Raw genomic sequence first — 21,242 nt, 5'->3', positions numbered from 1 at the left:
TCACAATTTCTTCTATTCAGGCAACATTTTTTATTAAATTTTGGACTCACAAAGACATTTTTCAACTTTTAACTTGTTATTTTAAAAGTTTATTTCCATTTTTTACTCTAATATCACAATTTCTTCTATTCAGGCAACATTTTTTATTAAATTTTGGACTCACAAAGACATTTTTCAACTTTTAACTTGTTATTTTAAAAGTTTATTTCCATTTTTTACTCTAATATCACAATTTCTTCTATTCAGGCAACATTTTTTATTAAATTTTGGACTCACAAAGACATTTTTCAACTTTTAACTTGCTATTTTAAAAGTTTATTTCCATTTTTTACTCTAATATCACAATTTCTTCTATTCAGGCAACATTTTTTATTAAATTTTGGACTCACAAAGACATTTTTCAACTTTTAACTTGCTATTTTAAAAGTTTATTTCCATTTTTTACTCTAATATCACAATTTGATCTATTCTTGCAGAAGTGTTTATTGCAATTTTGACTTGCAAAGATAATTTTTTCAACTTCTTTTATTATTTTTTCTATTTATTGCCTTTTGTATCTTATATTTTAAATTCTTAACTTTGAGTTTTGTTCTTTATTTAAAAAATTTCTCTAATCACTAAGGAAGAAGTACTTTTAAGTAAAACTGTACCCACAAAGTTTATTATTACTATTATTATTAGTATTATTATTATTATTGTTGTTGTTTTTGTTTTGATGTAGTTGTTGAATCTTGTTGTTGTTGTTAGGGTTTATTGACTTCCACTACGCTATTTTTGGTTTGCTTCGTAGGAAAGTTTGTTTATTTTAGAGTTTCCTCGGTATTTTCTTACTGTTAGGGTAGGTAAAGTTTCCTAAATATATGAGTAGGGTTCCATATATTCTTGTTCTTGCATGTTTTTCATATGATGTGATCACAACAACTCTCCAAGTGCTTTTACTGCATGTTTCCATTTTTATTGAGGCTTAGTGATTCCTAGAGCCACTTTATGCATGAGAGAAAGCTTGAAAATTTCGATCTCAGATAGCCGTCAACCTTATGTCAGAGTATTTTCGAGTATATTTTAGACTTATTATGGGGCAGTAGAATATCACGGCTTGCTTATTTTTTAAGTATGTTGCGCAGTTATTGTATTTTTGCTTTTGCTTTCTAGATAAACTGTATGAAATGTTTAATATTTGTACTTTTTTTGCACTTATAAGAGGCCAAACTTTTACTGTAACTAAAATTATTATCTCTCTAAGCACTGAAACCCCTTTACCAAGAGTACTATAACTGAATGTTTATTAATATTGTTTCTTTCATCCCTTAAATATAACTACTTAACAATATAATGACAAATCACAGGACAAGACGATGTTAGCAGATGACTACGTGGCTCTTAAGTCCACCTGCCAAACTTTTCTTACCATGCTATTTACCCTTATAGTCTTTTATTCGGGGTACGTTTCAAGTACTACTTGACTTTTTGAGTGTTTGATTAACACCAGGGGTTATTTGTATCTGTTATGCTGTATTATTTGAGGCTTCTTTTTTTATTCTACAATCACTATATGTCCCTGAGAACTAAATTTCCACTGACTGAAGCTTAAAGCTTAGGCTCTACAGCATGTTGAATGGTTAAGCACTGGTCAATATGAATTTTACAGAGGCTAGTAGGAGGCATAGGAACACACGCCAGAGCCTTATTAGCGTGCAAGAAGCATTTTCAGGGAGTACTACGAGGAAACGAAGTTGATTTTTTTGAGGGCTTTACCAGTTACACAGCCAATATTTGCTATTTCAAGTAACTACATGTACCAAAACATTTTACAGCCCAACACTAACTAGACTTCAATTTATATTTTATTAGGTGCTAAATGTAGCAAGAACACTGATTGTACATACTTTTGAGAATCCAACTATTTCAGGATTTTTTCTATGTACGCATATTTTTATTGATTACTAACTTTAACAGACCAATCAGGAAGACGCCAAAATTCACTAAACTTAGTACTATAGTGTATGTGATTGCATGAAAAGTAGAAATTATAACAACCACAAGATTTCGCTTTTTTTGCTTTTGGGACTAATCGTGACGCTGAGGATGAATGGATGGCCAAAAATCTTAAGGACTGGATGTATTTTACCATTACAGACGCCTATGTAGAAACACTAGAGTACTGTTAGCTTTCAAAATTGAGGTTATACTGTACTGTTTTTTAAATATTTCGTATTTGGCACGCTTAACAAGTTACATTTATATCCATTTCAGGACAAATATTGCTAAAACTCTCAAATTAATGTGTACAACTTTATATTTCTGCTATCAAAGGAATTAACAATCCTATTTTACAAACAAAGGGTATTGTTTACACTTTATTTACTTCAATCTGAGACTAATATTTTACAGTAATTGAATCATTCAGCCCTAGTCAATATTTTACTGCATCAGAAAGTTTGTTATTAATCTAATAAGTATCCTATTTTGTGCTATTCTAACGCAAACGTTGTTTAATTCACTGGTTATAATGCAAACTTTTGCACAAATTCGATATATTCACTACCTTCAAACCAAACAATTGTACTTATTTAGCGCATTTCATTTATATTTCTTGTAATTAACTTATGTTTCTTATAATTAACAAACTAAACTAATTACTTTGGCATGTTAAAAACCTTATTTTTTACTATTTCCTATTCTATCAGGTTCTATATTGCTGTTTTTATCAATTATGTAAGACCACACTCTGGTAAATGCACATATATTCTCTTTTATACACACGCACGTCACACACACACACACACACACACACACACACACACATTTACACACTTATACGAACATACATCTGACGTTTTTCAATATTTTGCTATGAAGTTTGCATCCACGCTATTCAAACAAGGGCAGGCAATGTAGTATTTATGAGTATTAGTAATCCCAAAGTGGTGTTTTTGGTGTCCAAGTTCAGATGAGAGGCTGCTATGTGCCTTTTGCAGGGGATTGCATGTGAAGTGTATGCATATTGAGCATTATTGACTGTGTAGGCTTCCAAGTTTTGCTGTTATTTTCCTATAATTCTGTGAGACTGTAGAGAGTTCTCCCTTTTCATCCAGTTTTCTTTCATTGATTGGATACTTTTTGGGAACTTAGCAGTTTTTTATGTTATGAAGCAGATTGTTGTAGAATATTTTGCATGGTCTTTTGTGATATTGAGTGCCTGCTGTAACGGAAGTAAGTATCTTTCCTTCTTGTGTTGATGTTCTCGTGTAGGTTTCCTATTTTCGGTCAAGTTGCAGTAGGGAACTTAGCAGTTTTTATGTTATGAAGCAGATTGTTGTAGAATATTTTGCATGGTCTTTTGTGATATTGAGTGGGTGCTGTAATGGTAGTAAGTATCTTTCCTTTTTGTGTTGATGTTCTTGTGTAGGTTTCCTATTTTCTGTCAAGTTGCAGTACTTAGAATAATCGCTACTGTCTTATTGATCTACGAAGCTCCTTTGAATAATCATTTGCATGTGACCCTATACTCCACGTTGTACTTTGTTCTGGGAGCTATCTTTTGAAGCCTTGGCATTCTGCTAGTACAGTATTATTATCGTAGAGGTAAATTAGTTCGTGAAAATATGTATTTTTCTGATTAACTATAGTCGCTTAGTTGTTCTAGCAGGTATAAGTAGTTACTGCTGATGTTGTTAATTTTCTATTCGCAGGGGCTATGTATGATGTAGCGTATTTGTGTTGGCTGTCCCTTTTATTCCTATGTTGTTGAGTTTCTCCATAAGCATGTCCTGTTTTACTCTATTCTATGCCTTGTTGCTGCTAGATATCTGAGGTATGTTGCTGGTTCATATCTGAGGTAGCTTGTTTGACTATCTATTATTTTTGCTATGGCTGTGGCTATTGATGTCCCTTTCTGAATTCCATGTTGGTTTCTGTTTATCCTTGTTGCTGCTTGTTATCTGAGTTAGGTTGTTTGACTTCAGGACTATCCTTTTTTAACTTTATTGTTGATTGCTGTTTTGTTTATTTCCTTATTTGTTTTTATTTGTCTACTGAATCTATTTGTTTTGTGTCTTGTAATATTATTTACTATAGTAACAAAATTATTTTTAAAAATTGATATTTATCACCATACTTGTATATTTCTTGTTCAGTATTTGTCAAAGTTTAATTTATTTTGTCCGCTATCTTTAGCAAATAACACTATTTTGAAATTTAATATATAAATTCCTGAAAATTTACTGTAATTTTATATCAACTAACATATTTATTTTAACAAAAATAACAAAATTGTACAAAAGTTCAAATAGCAGAAGAATTGTACTCTTAAATTATTAACTTTGAAAGAATAGTATTTTTAAAACATTAACTTTGAAAAATTGTACTTTTAAAACATTAACTTTGTAAAAATTGTACTTTTAAAACATTCACTTTGAAAAAAATGTACTTTACACCAGAAATAATCAAATATATAGGAAAGAAGGAGAAGTTCTGTTGCTCAGAATAATAAATGTGGGATGGAAGGAAAATAATTTTGTTACTATAGTAAATAATATTACAAGACACAAAACAAATAGATTCAGTAGACAAATAAAAACAAATAAGGAAATAAACAAAACAGCAATCAACAATAAAGTTAAAAAAGGATAGTCCTGAAGTCAAACAACCTAACTCAGATAACAAGCAGCAACAAGGATAAACAGAAACCAACATGGAATTCAGAAAGGGACATCAATAGCCACAGCCATAGCAAAAATAATAGATAGTCAAACAAGCTACCTCAGATATGAACCAGCAACATACCTCAGATATCTAGCAGCAACAAGGCATAGAATAGAGTAAAACAGGACATGCTTATGGAGAAACTCAACAACATAGGAATAAAAGGGACAGCCAACACAAATACGCTACATCATACATAGCCCCTGCGAATAGAAAATTAACAACATCAGCAGTAACTACTTATACCTGCTAGAACAACTAAGCGACTATAGTTAATCAGAAAAATACATATTTTCACGAACTAATTTACCTCTACGATAATAATACTGTACTAGCAGAATGCCAAGGCTTCAAAAGATAGCTCCCCGAACAAAGTACAACGTGGAGTATAGGGTCACATGCAAATGATTATTCAAAGGAGCTTCGTAGATCAATAAGACAGTAGCGATTATTCTAAGTACTGCAACTTGACAGAAAATAGGAAACCTACACAAGAACATCAACACAAAAAGGAAAGATACTTACTACCATTACAGCACCCACTCAATATCACAAAAGACCATGCAAAATATTCTACAACAATCTGCTTCATAACATAAAAACTGCTAAGTTCCCTACTGCAACTTGACCGAAAATAGGAAACCTACACGGGAACATCAACACAAGAAGGAAAGATACTTACTTCCGTTACAGCAGGCACTCAATATCACAAAAGACCATGCAAAATATTCTACAACAATCTGCTTCATAACATAAAAAACTGCTAAGTTCCCAAAAAGTATCCAATCAATGAAAGAAAACTGGATGAAAAGGGAGAACTCTCTACAGTCTCACAGAATTATAGGAAAATAACAGCAAAACTTGGAAGCCTACACAGTCAATAATGCTCAATATGCATACACTTCACATGCAATCCCCTGCAAAAGGCACATAGCAGCCTCTCATCTGAACTTGGACACCAAAAACACCACTTTGGGATTACTAATACTCATAAATACTACATTGCCTGCCCTTGTTTGAATAGCGTGGATGCAAACTTCATAGCAAAATATTGAAAAACGTCAGATGTATGTTCGTATAAGTGTGTAAATGTGTGTGTGTGTGTGTGTGTGTGTGTGTGTGTGTGACGTGCGTGTGTATAAAAGAGAATATATGTGCATTTACCAGAGTGTGGTCTTACATAATTGATAAAAACAGCAATATAGAACCTGATAGAATAGGAAATAGTAAAAAATAAGGTTTTTAACATGCCAAAGTAATTAGTTTAGTTTGTTAATTATAAGAAACATAAGTTAATTACAAGAAATATAAATGAAATGCGCTAAATAAGTACAATTGTTTGGTTTGAAGGTAGTGAATATATCGAATTTGTGCAAAAGTTTGCATTATAACCAGTGAATTAAACAACGTTTGCGTTAGAATAGCACAAAATAGGATACTTATTAGATTAATAACAAACTTTCTGATGCAGTAAAATATTGACTAGGGCTGAATGATTCAATTACTGTAAAATATTAGTCTCAGATTGAAGTAAATAAAGTGTAAACAATACCCTTTGTTTGTAAAATAGGATTGTTAATTCCTTTGATAGCAGAAATATAAAGTTGTACACATTAATTTGAGAGTTTTAGCAATATTTGTCCTGAAATGGATATAAATGTAACTTGTTAAGCGTGCCAAATACGAAATATTTAAAAAACAGTACAGTATAACCTCAATTTTGAAAGCTAACAGTACTCTAGTGTTTCTACATAGGCGTCTGTAATGGTAAAATACATCCAGTCCTTAAGATTTTTGGCCATCCATTCATCCTCAGCGTCACGATTAGTCCCAAAAGCAAAAAAAGCGAAATCTTGTGGTTGTTATAATTTCTACTTTTCATGCAATCACATACACTATAGTACTAAGTTTAGTGAATTTTGGCGTCTTCCTGATTGGTCTGTTAAAGTTAGTAATCAATAAAAATATGCGTACATAGAAAAAATCCTGAAATAGTTGGATTCTCAAAAGTATGTACAATCAGTGTTCTTGCTACATTTAGCACCTAATAAAATATAAATTGAAGTCTAGTTAGTGTTGGGCTGTAAAATGTTTTGGTACATGTAGTTACTTGAAATAGCAAATATTGGCTGTGTAACTGGTAAAGCCCTCAAAAAAATCAACTTCGTTTCCTCGTAGTACTCCCTGAAAATGCTTCTTGCACGCTAATAAGGCTCTGGCGTGTGTTCCTATGCCTCCTACTAGCCTCTGTAAAATTCATATTGACCAGTGCTTAACCATTCAACATGCTGTAGAGCCTAAGCTTTAAGCTTCAGTCAGTGGAAATTTAGTTCTCAGGGACATATAGTGATTGTAGAATAAAAAAAGAAGCCTCAAATAATACAGCATAACAGATACAAATAACCCCTGGTGTTAATCAAACACTCAAAAAGTCAAGTAGTACTTGAAACGTACCCCGAATAAAAGACTATAAGGGTAAATAGCATGGTAAGAAAAGTTTGGCAGGTGGACTTAAGAGCCACGTAGTCATCTGCTAACATCGTCTTGTCCTGTGATTTGTCATTATATTGTTAAGTAGTTATATTTAAGGGATGAAAGAAACAATATTAATAAACATTCAGTTATAGTACTCTTGGTAAAGGGGTTTCAGTGCTTAGAGAGATAATAATTTTAGTTACAGTAAAAGTTTGGCCTCTTATAAGTGCAAAAAAAGTACAAATATTAAACATTTCATACAGTTTATCTAGAAAGCAAAAGCAAAAATACAATAACTGCGCAACATACTTAAAAAATAAGCAAGCCGTGATATTCTACTGCCCCATAATAAGTCTAAAATATACTCGAAAATACTCTGACATAAGGTTGACGGCTATCTGAGATCGAAATTTTCAAGCTTTCTCTCATGCATAAAGTGGCTCTAGGAATCACTAAGCCTCAATAAAAATGGAAACATGCAGTAAAAGCACTTGGAGAGTTGTTGTGATCACATCATATGAAAAACATGCAAGAACAAGAATATATGGAACCCTACTCATATATTTAGGAAACTTTACCTACCCTAACAGTAAGAAAATACCGAGGAAACTCTAAAATAAACAAACTTTCCTACGAAGCAAACCAAAAATAGCGTAGTGGAAGTCAATAAACCCTAACAACAACAACAAGATTCAACAACTACATCAAAACAAAAACAACAACAATAATAATAATAATACTAATAATAATAGTAATAATAAACTTTGTGGGTACAGTTTTACTTAAAAGTACTTCTTCCTTAGTGATTAGAGAAATTTTTTAAATAAAGAACAAAACTCAAAGTTAAGAATTTAAAATATAAGATACAAAAGGCAATAAATAGAAAAAATAATAAAAGAAGTTGAAAAAATTATCTTTGCAAGTCAAAATTGCAATAAACACTTCTGCAAGAATAGATCAAATTGTGATATTAGAGTAAAAAATGGAAATAAACTTTTAAAATAGCAAGTTAAAAGTTGAAAAATGTCTTTGTGAGTCCAAAATTTAATAAAAAATGTTGCCTGAATAGAAGAAATTGTGATATTAGAGTAAAAAATGGAAATAAACTTTTAAAATAGCAAGTTAAAAGTTGAAAAATGTCTTTGTGAGTCCAAAATTTAATAAAAAATGTTGCCTGAATAGAAGAAATTGTGATATTAGAGTAAAAAATGGAAATAAACTTTTAAAATAACAAGTTAAAAGTTGAAAAATGTCTTTGTGAGTCCAAAATTTAATAAAAAATGTTGCCTGAATAGAAGAAATTGTGATATTAGAGTAAAAAATAAACCTAAATTTCAGCTAAAGTTGAAGAAACACAGTTTGTGTGTCTAAATTCCCATGCGAACTCTTGCTTGAATCGTTCAAATAGCGTTTTCTGAGTAAAAATACACAAATAATGCGAAATATTGTCTCTAACAGTAAAAACATCTGGTCAATTTTACATGAATCCTGATGTTTATAACCCAATAATCAAATGGGCCGTGGTTCGCAACCCAGAAATAAGAGCAAATAGTGGATCGCATCCACTTTAACCTGTAGATACTGGAACAGAATGTTCCTAGTTCAGCCAAATTCGTTACGCCTTAGGTTAAATAGTCTTTGCAATGTTACAAAAAACGGCAGAAATACCGCGTAGATTACTTCCACCAAATAAAATTGGAACCTAAAAGAAAATCAATACTCGTGTGTAAAAATTTGGCGACACTTGACTTCCATTCAACTTCGGAAGAAGACCAAGCGATGGGGGCCGTAACAATAGAGAACCTTTTTTCTCCTCACGTGTCCATGAACGCGCGCGGTTTGGGGGTGCCGATGAATGCAACCACATAACAGGTTCTTCCGTAACAGGTTAATATTAATAACATGGATTCTGCTCGCATACTTCGTTTTCATATAGGATACATCGTTCAATTTCTTCGCCTTTAAAGCGAACATGTGTTATAATACCTTCTACCTCCGATCGAACGCGTCGGCACCAGTTGAATACGGGTAAATCCGGATCCTTAATTATACCAAATATGACTCACCACCGACGCCAAAATGGCGTTTGTACATTAATGGAAAAACCATTAATTCCAAGTTCCCACGTCTGTATAAAGCACCCATGACTCATATCCGGCAGAAACGCATATATAATATACAACAATAGTGTTAGAATAGTCCGAAAACGAACTCCACAATAGTGTCTTTTGTACCTTAATGGAAAAACCATTAATTCCAAACTCCAACGTCTGTATAAATCATCTGTGACTCATATCCGGCAGAAACGCATATATAATATACAACAATAGTGTTAGCTTAGGTCAAAAACGGAATACATAATAGTGTCTTTTGTGCACTAATGGAAAACCATTAATTTCAAACTCACACGTGTGCATGAGTCATCGATGACTCATCTCCTCCTCCACACACGACACGTGGCGCTAGATTAAATAACAATAGCGTCACCCCTCGAAAATGAATTAAAAAACCATTAATGTCAATTAACGGGTCTATTGTTAGGTCTAAAGTATTTTCCCTTCTACTATGGGCCAATCAACAGCAACGTTTCACACCGTACTGACACAAAAGGCCGCACAAACCTAATTTCGACTTGTGAAATCCTCAGGCGACACGATGTGAAATCTCCCTTATTAGGCCACTGTCATTGTCACCTTGAAGTAGTAGCTCTTTTTGACCACAGAAGAAAAAAATTCTCCTCAACCGGTGGGAATGCTCCTCAGTTTTCTTCTCTCTCCTATATGTTCTGTGCTTGTTCATTGTACAGGCAACACCTTACGATTTGATATACGCAGGACGTGTACTATGTAGACTAGACATTTTAACGAAAAATCGGTTGAAGTCAAGGATGGCTAGGTGGCTCCGTTGGTAGAGCCCTGATTCGGATCCTGGAAGAGCCTGCAATTTCCGCCTAAAATGTCTACATATGCAAAATCTTCTTGCTTTCTCTTCTCGACATTCATAACATTTTCGGCTGTCTCTTTATGTTTAAATGTAGGCTTAAACAAAAGAATTTTTTATACCATGAAATTCTCGGACTGTATATACGAAATTTAGTTCTGGCAAAACTAAATCATCACTCAATACTTTGATTTTCAGTTGATCTATGCAGCTTATTTTTGTTTTAATAAACCACTCCAATATCCGGTACTGCTTAAATATTCACTTTAAAGAGAGAGAGAGAGAGAGAGAGGGGGGGGGGGCTTGATCTCTTCGGCCCTCGACCCGAACTAGCACTACATTGAGGCCCCGGAAGTTCTACTGTCGTCAATATCTTCATTTTCGAATCACTATATCTTATAAAGCAACCAGAGGACGCTGAATGATCACTAATCGACTGTATGAATTGTCACACTTACCTCTTAAATCTCATTAACCGATTCTTGGTACAGATCAACCGAAAAATTGAATCCGCGTATTTATATCCTCATTATATTCTAGAACGCTCCACAGATAAAACGATTCTTTAATATTGCCAGTAGTTGTCTCATTCAAAAACGTACCCTCTCCCGTCTTCCAGAGATTAGAAATTACAACGAATCGCCCTACGTGTGGCGCTACCTTTGTTGTGCAGCATCCAAATGCTGACAAGTTTCTACATAGTGCTCAAGTGCGCTGCGACAACACCGAAAGCGCAAGAAAAGTTTACGTGCAATATTATCAACAACAGGCTTATAGAATATCCTCCGTCTTGCCTCGATAATTGTCTATCTCCTTAAATCATCGTCACATTATTCAAAAAGCCAAAAACCTAATTTTATCTAGTGAAAAATAAAAAAAAATCCTGGTTGGGGGGGGGGGCTCGAGCCACCTCAACCCCACCTTGGATACGTGCTATTAACAATAACAGGGTTATAGAACATTCTCCGTCTTGTCTCGATAATTATTTCTATCAAAATTATTTTCACATTATTCAAGAAGCCAAAATCCTAATTTTATCTAATGTAAACAGAAACATTTCCTGAAGGGGGCTCGAGCCTCCTGATTCCCACCTTGGGTACGTACTATTGACAATAATAGGGTTATAGAACATCTATTATCTTGTCTCGATAATTATTTCTCTCAGCTTTATAAATTTATTATCTTCACATTATTCAGACGCCAAAAATCTAATTTTATCTAGTGTAAATTGAAAAATTTCCTGAGGGGGGGATGCTCGAGCTATCTCATCCCCACCTTGGATACGTGCTATTAACAATAACGGGGGTATAAAACATTCTCAGTCTTGCCTCGATAATTATTTCTCTCGTTAAATTATTTTGACATTATTCAAGAAGTTAAAAACCTAATTTTATCTAACGTTAACTGAAAAATTTCCTGGGTAGAGGGTCGAGTACCCTGTGCCCCATCTTGGATACGTGGTATTATCAATAACAGGGTTACGGAACATTCTCCGTCTTGCCTCGATAATTATTTCTCTCCTCAAATTATTGTCACATTATTTTATTTCATACCACAAGAAACAAAAAACCTCATTTTATCTAGTGTAAACCTAAAACTTTCGGGGGGGGCTCGAGCCCCCTAGGCCCCCCCTCTGGATACGTGCCTGTCACCGGGCACCCCAATACATTGCTGACGTCAGCCCTAGTCAGCATCATTCTTTTACCTACGCCTTTTGTAGGCTCGCTGGCTTCTCTCTCTGCATGAGCTAGAGGTTTTGTGAAAGTAATCTGACTGTTTTAATAATAACCATAACCAGCATTTGCTGCTTAGCTAACCCATTTTGTCGCATAGTAATATGTTGTTTACCATGCAGAAAATGTCTACAATTAACGCGGGTATCTGGTGTTACTCGAGAAGTACCCACCTGAGAGAGACCATGCTCAGGCAGGCATGGAGAAAACAGATAGGAGAAAACGATTAGAAAATGTGCGTCCTCATGCGTACAGAAGCTCTCCCATTCTTTGAGTATGATCATGACCCACTTGACACTATGTAATTATTCCTTCTCTGATGGTGGAGCTTTTCTCACATTTATATATCCACACTTGACTTCACTTTAGTACCAAACGTGTCTATAATATCCTTCCTCCAGGCATGTAGGGTATAATAATCGCCTCGTGTACAGACACATGGTTGCAGATAAACTGGAAAAGTGTTGTTTGAGATGAATAAAGCAGTGCTTGTTTGTAGGCCGTTTGGTGGATTATTGCTGTGCTTGTGTCACACGGGTAAATCGTTTTAGTCAGAATCAGCGATAGACTACAGTATAAGGGGACGGGGGAGTCGGTCCTCCTTTATCTCGATCTACGACACAATGAAACCCTCCGATGGCGTAGTGGTAACTTCACCGGGTGTAGGCACATTGTGGTTCCGATTCCACTTTAAACTGTAGGTCCAGTCTCGACTAGAGCCTCTGTGCATAAAGTGGACTTAAAACAAACTCAAACAAACAAAGAAACAGCGAAACCGTAGATATTTGTTGATTTTGCATTCGTTTACATGAACCTCAAATTACCCTGAAACAACATATTTGACTGCATTCCAGCATTTTGGAATCCTTCTCGGTTGGAAAAGTTAGTACTTCCTCCTATGTGGAATACTTTGACAATTCTCTACAGAAATTACTTGTTGTAATGTTACGAACCATGCATTCTTACCCCATTCCTCACAATTTCTAGTTTTATTAACCCCCTTCCCATGTAGTATTGGTAAGCCTCTAGGAAGGAAATGCTAGCATGGAGACAAGATTCCAGTATTACACCTCTTACGCCTTAATTATTTGCAACCTGGAAATACACGAGAGTTAATTGGGTTATCCAACTTACAGGGTTTTCTGCTTTAGAAATTGTATATTTCAATATCACTTTATGCTCAGATTCAAAACTTGAGGCTTAAATTTGAGAAGGGGGGTGTGCAGAATCGGGAGGAGGTCAATCGAAAAGTTTTCATCCCAAAAATTATACCGGACTCTTTTGCTAAATAACTGTTAGAGGAAAAGGTCTAAATATGGGCCCCCCCTTTTTATGCTGTCATTTTCGGAGGAAAAAAATTAATATATCAAGCACCTGCCTTTAAAATTCATATCTATGAAATCTATATTTAAATGTAATAGCATGCTAAAGTATAGAAGGTCTCCATTTTTTTTTTTAAAAAAAAAGGCAATTTCCAAAAAATGGTAAAATGATGTATTTCAAAATTGTGGTCTAAATATGGGCTACTAGTGGCAATATCAAAAAATGAAATTAAAATTTTAAAAAAGTAGTCATTTATCGCTAAAACATTATAAAAATCATATTTACGAAGAATCTGTTGTTTTGAAAATCACGCGGAATGGGAAAAATCGGAATTAAGAAAACATCCAAATATTTGTTGAAAATGTGATCTCAACATTAGACCTCATGTCATAGCCCATATTTAGACCATCACGCTATTTTTCTTCTTCAATTTATTTTCGCTGTCTGTGGTACATATTTCACAAACAAATCAAGGCATTATAAAAGCCCACATTTGATTTATGTACCACTAATATCATAACCTATACAAAGCAGATGAGAATTCAAAACGCTGAGTTAAAACATACCTGCAAAAAGTTTTCGGAGGTCGCAATTCTATAACAGCGTCCAAGGCCGAAACTAACCACCACTTTCTCTTGCGAATTGGCGCCGCAACCTTTGTCCTTGACAGATAACCAGTTCCCTTAGCCTCTGCCGGGCTGCAGCACCCGGGAGCGCTGATAACTCCAAAACCCATATTTAAGCCTTCGCCCATATTTAGAGCTTCTCCTCTACATTTGCGAAATTATAACAGTATCCTTTATTACTTTGCTCCTCATGTCCCAGGAAGTTAACAAAAGTACACTTGCAAATTTTAATTAACCTGAAAATTTAAGGGGGAGGCAAGTGCCCTCTTGCCCCCGCTAAGCTACGCCTATGTTCAGATAGGCTCATCGTACTGGACCTACGAGAATCGAACCACTGCGCAATGCGCCTCCACCGGGGATCGAATGAGAGCCCTTGTTTATAAGGCGACAACTGTGGTATCGGGGAGACCTAATTTTTTCAGTCCATAATTTCAAAGCTACCTACCCCCTTTGAAGTTCAAAAGACATGTTGCCTCCTCTTCAACCTCTTAACCTATTATATGCTGAAACGAAACCACCCGCTGTGTTCGATCCTCTTTCTACTAGTGATGGCTACAATATCTGGATAACAGTTTCCGATGCAACGTATAATCCGGATATCAGAATATCGGATATTTGAAATCAGGATAGAAAATTATCCGTGATCGAGATAAAATTCCTGTGGTGGCAGCACGGTTGTCGCGTTAAGGAAAGTGAAAAAATATGATATTTCTAGAGTCAAATTAATTCATTCTTGCAATAAATGGAAATATAAAAAATAGATGTTCTCTAGAAACATCCTTTTTTCAGTGCTCAGGTAAAATTTGAAAACTTTCTGTCGACCGATTCTTGAGATAATCGTGACAAGAGCTTACACAGGCTTGGACGAGGAAAATGCTCAAATTTTCGTCAGGGTATATCATTTTAAGCCAATAACGTGCATTTATATTTTTCTTTTATGGCGCTTTTTTAATCTATTAAGGATAATCGCGAATGATTAGATGACGCTGTGAAAGATAATTTGATGCTTCACCCAAGATTCGAACCTAGAAGCCCTGGTGTAGTAGCACGACACGCTAACTACTCCACTAAGGAAGTTTTCTATTAAGTAAAGTAAAAAAGTAAAGTGCTCCCCTGTGCTTAGCACCACGCCATGAAGGCGTATAGGGGGTGTGGGGGTAACGCCCCACACTTTCTTGATCCGGTCGTGAGTGGGGGTGATGTGATCAGCATCACGCCCCTGACCGCCTTTACCCCCCAGGGTTTCCCCCAGGTACCCATGTTATTCGACGCTGGGTGGGCGCCGGGGCCGCTTCCATCGTTAGAAAAGTTCCCGGATTTGAACCGGCCGGGGATCGAACCCGGGACCTTTAGCATGGTAGTCAGACGCGTTACCGACTGAGCCACCGCGGCCAACCTTTTCTATTAAGTTTTCTATTAAGCCAGTAAGTAAATAATACGTAACAATAGTCATAATTTTTCGGTGCCAACTACGAGCAGTGGGCTGAATTATTTTTGTTGCTGTTGCTGTCGCAGAGAACACCCACGTCCGGACCAGGATTCAAAACTGGGACGTCGTAGCACGCTGTGCTAATCACTCCGCCACGGATGTCGGCAGAGCTGAATTCTGATAGCACTTAATACGCCAGTGAGTGTACTCGTATACACTATATAGCCAAAAGTCACCGGACACCCAAGTGAACGTGGCGGTAGTGTCATGGTCTGTTTTTCCTGGTCTGGGCTCGGGCCATTAGTTTTCGCCAATGGCAACATGAACAGTGGTGCTTATGAGAACATTTTAGACAGTAGCATGCTGCCCACACTGTGGCAACAGTTTGGAATGGGCCCTTTTCTCTATCAGGACGATAATGCTCTTGTCCACATTGTCTATGACTATGGACACAGACTTTTCACGAGGCTACAGGACGAATGGGAAAAAAATTCTACGAGCAATAGACCAGAACTTCGTGGAAAGCCTGCCCCGAAGAGTAAATGCTGTAATAATAGCGAAAGGAGGTCCGCCATCTTATTAGCTACCTGAGTGGTGTTTTTGATTGGAATGAACAGCACTGGGTGTCCGGCGACTTTTGGCTACATAGTGTACCTGCCTCCTACATATTCTATAAAGGTTGAAACAGATAGCTAAGCACTAGAAACCTCATTTCCTTGCATGAAAAGAAGCTCACCCAAGGTTGTTATTTCTACGTCGTATTCCACAATGTTCCACTTCCAATATGTACGTCCTTGTCCTTCATTTGAGGCCGCTTTTGCAGTACGTAGCGTGACCATGTGTCAATGCATTCGATTATTCCTTTCACCTGTGTTGTGTTGAAGGAGTCTTTTGAACTTTCTTTTCATTGTTATATTTTTTATCTTCTCTGTACTCATTATCAGACAGTAACATAATAACGTCACAATGAATAGCAGTTTTCTTTGAGGTTCATTCTGTGATGCATGCTTGCAGGCATTTTGTTTGGTCTCTTCTTTTATAACTAATAAATCGGGGAAATATTGCCAGGTCAACTTATTCAGCATGTTTCATAATTGCAGCTGTCAGAAAATATAAGAATGATTGTCATGATGTTAACATTACAGTGTTTTTTATGCAACAAAATTACATTTCATTAAAACTTAAAATGTTAAGTAGGCCTAGATACAAAAAGATTTGCACATTCTTAGTTTTCTGTTAGTACCGAGATTAAATTTACTAGAAAGGAGCCTTAGTAAATGCAGTCTAAATTACATTTTGATTTATTTTGCAGTTTTTTATTTATAGAAAAATAAAACATGATAAGAGAAATTACAGGGTAGAAAAAACATGCAATGCAGAATTAATTATTTGTAACTTCTACGTAAACTTTCTTTAAACCCGGGGGCGTAAGATAAATTTTCACCCCGCGACGTGGATTTTGGCGCCCCCACCCCATACTTTCCATCCTGCCCCCCCCAAATCTTTCTACCCTGGTTTTACTTTCCACCTGCCTCCAATAGAAGACAAGACCATGCTATACACTGTTTTTATGTCGAAAATGTTAGCCTTATTTTTAAAATACGTACTTTAAGAACATGTTTATTGTAGCTATGTGTTTATTTAATACCTACATAGTGACATCAAAATTATAGTAACTCCTTGGCTTAAATTGCTACATGATTTTTTGCGATATAATTATTATACTATTATGATGCAGCAGTAACTTCAATTAATTCATGTCAACAATTTCAAGGTTTTTAAAAGAGAAATAGCCATGCATCCAGTGGATCCCACTTTAAACTGTATGTTCCATTAGCCTTTCTGTGCATAAAGTGGACTTAAAAATAAACTCAAACAAACAAACAAATAGCCATGCTTATGTAATGAGAAATATGGTATTGACACTAATTGAGTGGGACGCCCTAATTTGGCACCCCAAGAGAGTGGCGCCCCAGGCAGTCGCCCAGCCTTAAGCCATCCCTGCTTAAACCGCTTATTTAAATGTCCCCCTTTTTATGCATTCGATAGGATTTTAAATACTTCTGTATTAACATGCAATTCATTATAGAATGCAAAGAAAATTAGGATTTTTGAACTGGGAAAAAAAAAGAAATGGGAGTAAAACATTTAAGGGATGAACTTACCTTGAAATACTTTAGAGAAAATGCCAAATCCTGTCAAAACTACACACCCTTAACCAAAAGCAGAATCGTAAGTACCCATCATGCAAGTTTTAATGTGCACTGATTGAATTTAAAGACAGATGGAAATTTTTAAGCCAATGTGATCTCCAATGATCTTATTATTTAACATTGCTTCATAGGCTGTCAACTACTGGAGGGAGTGTCAACTACCAGTACATTTTCCTTACCACTGAGGTGTAAAAGGTAATCTTTTTGGAAGGCACACAACTACACCCAGAAAACGGTATTGTTTTTGCAGGATAACTTGGCTCTGGTTCCTAAACAGTCAGTCAGGATCATTCTCTCTAGAATATTATGTTGTGCCATGTTATATCCTGATTTGTGTTTGCGCACCTCTGCAAACTTGTAATGGGCTATATTAACAATTTGGTTTTCCTTCTATTCCAGGTGGTTGAAAGGTTCCAGAAAGACCCAGACTCGACAATGGACAGCAATCGAAATGTATTAGATAACTTACGAGCGAATATGGATTCATATCTAGGAACGACTATTGAAGACTTACCCAAGTTCATAAGTGAGTATTCTGTTAAATGTCTTTTCTTCACTTTTTTAATTAATTGATTTCTCATAGCATTGCAAACATTCATTCACTGGTAATTAAGAGGTATGCTCCTTCTTTTGGAGACATTCTGATGCTTTAGTGTACAGTCACTGCCAATAAAAATGGGACATCTAGATCCTGAAATACTTGCTTCCCTGTAAGGCGTTATGTGTGTTGCCTACCTCTACGGAGGTGGCAGAAGTCGTCATTGAAAATATGCTGTTAAAATCCACTTATCACCGTAGACTGATATAGGTGGGGAATCATGTATCCAATTCATCTAATTCATTACGAGAATATAGTATTCCAAATAATAGGTTCATAATTTATGATGTGTGCGACGTGCTCACTTTTATATAGATTAATTCGTATTTTCAATAAATTAATCATACTAAACTTTTTGTACTTACATGTACGTTGTTTGAAATAATAGATACTCGCTAGACGTAAGTACAAAAATTTAGTATTTTTGATTAATTCATTGAAAATACGAATTAAAATAATCAGTAAATAGGGAACGATCCAAGCTGAAAATATATATTCGAAAGTGCTCCTCTTATCTTCTGATCATGAAATTTTTGTTTTATTAAATTGTAAGCAAATGCTGTTAACTTCCTGCGATATTGACCACAAAGTGATATTAAAACAAAACAGTAGCACTTTTGTGTGTAATTTGATCGAGGGATTATAACTTTGTATTAAATATTAATGAACTACTTTATGTTTCAGATCGAGTGGAGGTTGGCATTCAATCTAGCTTGGATGATGAAGAGGAATCGGAAAGTCGTGATGTTTCCAGTTTAGACATGGCATCTCCTGAAGATGAGCAGTCGTGGAGTGAATCTAGTGGAATAAAGACTGATCCTTTATCTTTTACAGTAAGATATTTCTTTGATATGTAACAAATTGACTATTGGCATTTTAATTTTACTAATAGATCCATACTTATGTATTTTAAAATAACTGGATATTGAAAGATTTGTAATTTGTCATAATTTCATTAATAATGCAACTAATGCAATTGGAAGGGTAGAAGAAATTCTTCAAAGGTTTTACTCTTCTGTTGAATTACAGGTTTTCCTTAAATTTGACACAGTCTACTTAAAATTGTTCTTGAAATGGTAAATGGTATTGCATTATGAATGAGAATGGATAATATAAAAATGTAATGCAAAATAAATATTGGTGTTTGAAAGCTGCAAGTTTAAAATCAGAAACAAAGGTTTTAATAAAACTAATTAATTTATCCATTAGGACAGTATTTATTTTTAGATTATTACTGTTATCATCAGTTTTTCATTCATTGGTTATTTTCTGTGAATACTTATTGTTCAAGTTATTAAAGAAACACATATTTCTTGTGGCTGAAAATACAAGTATATTTGCCTGCAGATCTTAATTCTAGCATTTTTAATCAAGGCCTAAAACAAATGTTTGCAATATATCTTGTACTTCTTCAAAAATCATTGTCTATGAGAGCACTAATTTTACAAAACTTTCATTGTAGTTCTTTGTTGTTCTTTATACCACAAGCACAATGTGCAAATCTTATTTTTGCACTGAATATATATCATAATTTAATTTTCAGCAGACTTTTCAAACAGCTCCATAACTTTGACAGAAATATTCTATTATGTAAAATAATGCGTGAGTTACCTTTTTAGGTCACTGTTGATCAAGTGGTATTTGTTCATTTTTTCTTTTTTTTTTCTTCAGATTGAAGAAAGAATTGAGGAAGTTACAACAACAGAAGATGCTCCTGAGGATTCGGAACTTCCTGAGGAACCAGCTGTGAGGAAGAGCATAGTTCATGAAGAAAGCCAAGAATCAGAGCTGGACTATTATTTCTCTGGCCTTAACTTTATCGAAAGCCATAAAGTTCCATTCCCTGAGCTTGGAATGGATATTGTTGATGGTAAGAAACTGGAAACTTGGCAGAAAATGACAAGTTTGCAGTGTATCAATAATTTATTGGCCATAATATAAACTGTTGTGCAGTAGTAACTGAAAACATTGGCAAACTGATACAATCCCTCTACTTGTATTTCTGAGGCATCGGTGACTTCTTATGCTAGTTGTGCAAATCTGCAACGGACTTCAGGAATGAACCACAATTCCAATGTTTCTGCCAGTGTTTATAATTCATATATCCCATGAAATGGAATACTATTTGGACATGTGATATGTTATAAAAACAGCTATGATAGAAGGTACAAACCTTTGCTGAGATTGTGTTTTCCCTCATAAGTAGAAGATAATTAACAACTGATATCATTTCGAAATGTTTGTAATTATATTGCTATGCAATCATAGACATCAAGGTTTACTTGCACTTCAGACCAAGCATGAAGCTAGTTTTATTATTATTATTATCCCTTATCAAAATATTAATCAGGCTACAACCAGGGTAGCTTATGTGGTTCCTCCACCTATGACTCAAATGTTGCTCTTGTTTAAATTTACTAACTTCCTCAATTGTTATCTTAATAAAGTTTACTGGTATCTCATGTCCTAATCATTATATATCAATTTATATTGTGGCCCATACATTACAAACACCTATGTAATATTTCTAATGTACACTGATGGATAATAGGTTCACAAATCATACTCACATTTTAAAATGTATTAAGAACAAAATTCAAGGTAAGAACTTTCAGTAGCAATTTTTACTAATTTTAATTCACATTTACTTACTTTGTATCAAATTCTTGATGTGCAAAAGTAATTTTCAGTATCATTCATTTTATTAGAATTCTTGCAGTTGTCTGTGGAAACTTTTTATTTTCTTGACCTATCAGTACTATGAATGTGAAACTTTCTTAAAGCTACAAATTGAATGTACTTAAACAATACTTAAAGGATAAACAATATTTATGGATATGAAAACACCTGTTTAAATATTAAACAATGAATTAGTTAGTACTTTATAGTTCATAATGTAATTGCAGTATTGATATAAAATTTGTCTCCTGCAAATTCCTACACAATTTGGGAATAGCTATTGTAAAACAAAGAATTGTAGACATGAATTCTATGATTATTTTATTGATTCTTTGATCCTTGTCCTTCAATGCTGAGGGTATTTCAGAGCAATCTGCATGTACTCTTACTTCTAATGTCTATATTTAACGACTGTGAAACTCTTATAACGTCTGCTAATGTGGCTAGTTCATAAGGTTGGAATGCAAACTAAATAACAAAATAAGGGAAACAAATGAGACTCTGTTTTCTTTTGCTTTAATA

At 34.8% G+C, this 21,242-nt stretch overlaps 1 protein-coding gene across 10 annotated transcripts in view; it reads left to right on the top strand.

Annotated features, from left to right (window-relative positions):
• LOC146001539 (uncharacterized) overlaps nt 1-21,242 on the top strand; it is a 480,502-nt gene that overhangs the window by 413,744 nt on the left and 45,516 nt on the right. For all 10 annotated transcript variants that reach the window (XM_083138985.1, XM_083138983.1, XM_083138981.1 and 7 more), the window contains 3 exons: nt 17,843-17,969; nt 18,726-18,874; nt 19,713-19,911. In XM_083138985.1, the coding sequence (XP_082995111.1) occupies nt 17,843-17,969; nt 18,726-18,874; nt 19,713-19,911 (475 nt within the window). The remainder of the gene's footprint in view (nt 1-17,842; nt 17,970-18,725; nt 18,875-19,712; nt 19,912-21,242) is intronic.

Source organism: Lepisma saccharinum, chromosome 17 (genome assembly GCF_977018435.1).
Source record: "Lepisma saccharinum chromosome 17, izLepSacc3.1, whole genome shotgun sequence".
Classification (NCBI taxonomy): Eukaryota; Metazoa; Arthropoda; class Insecta; order Zygentoma; family Lepismatidae; genus Lepisma; species Lepisma saccharinum.
The sequence above is the reverse complement of the archived record's forward strand: the minus strand, read 5'-3'. Positions and strand labels throughout refer to the sequence as shown.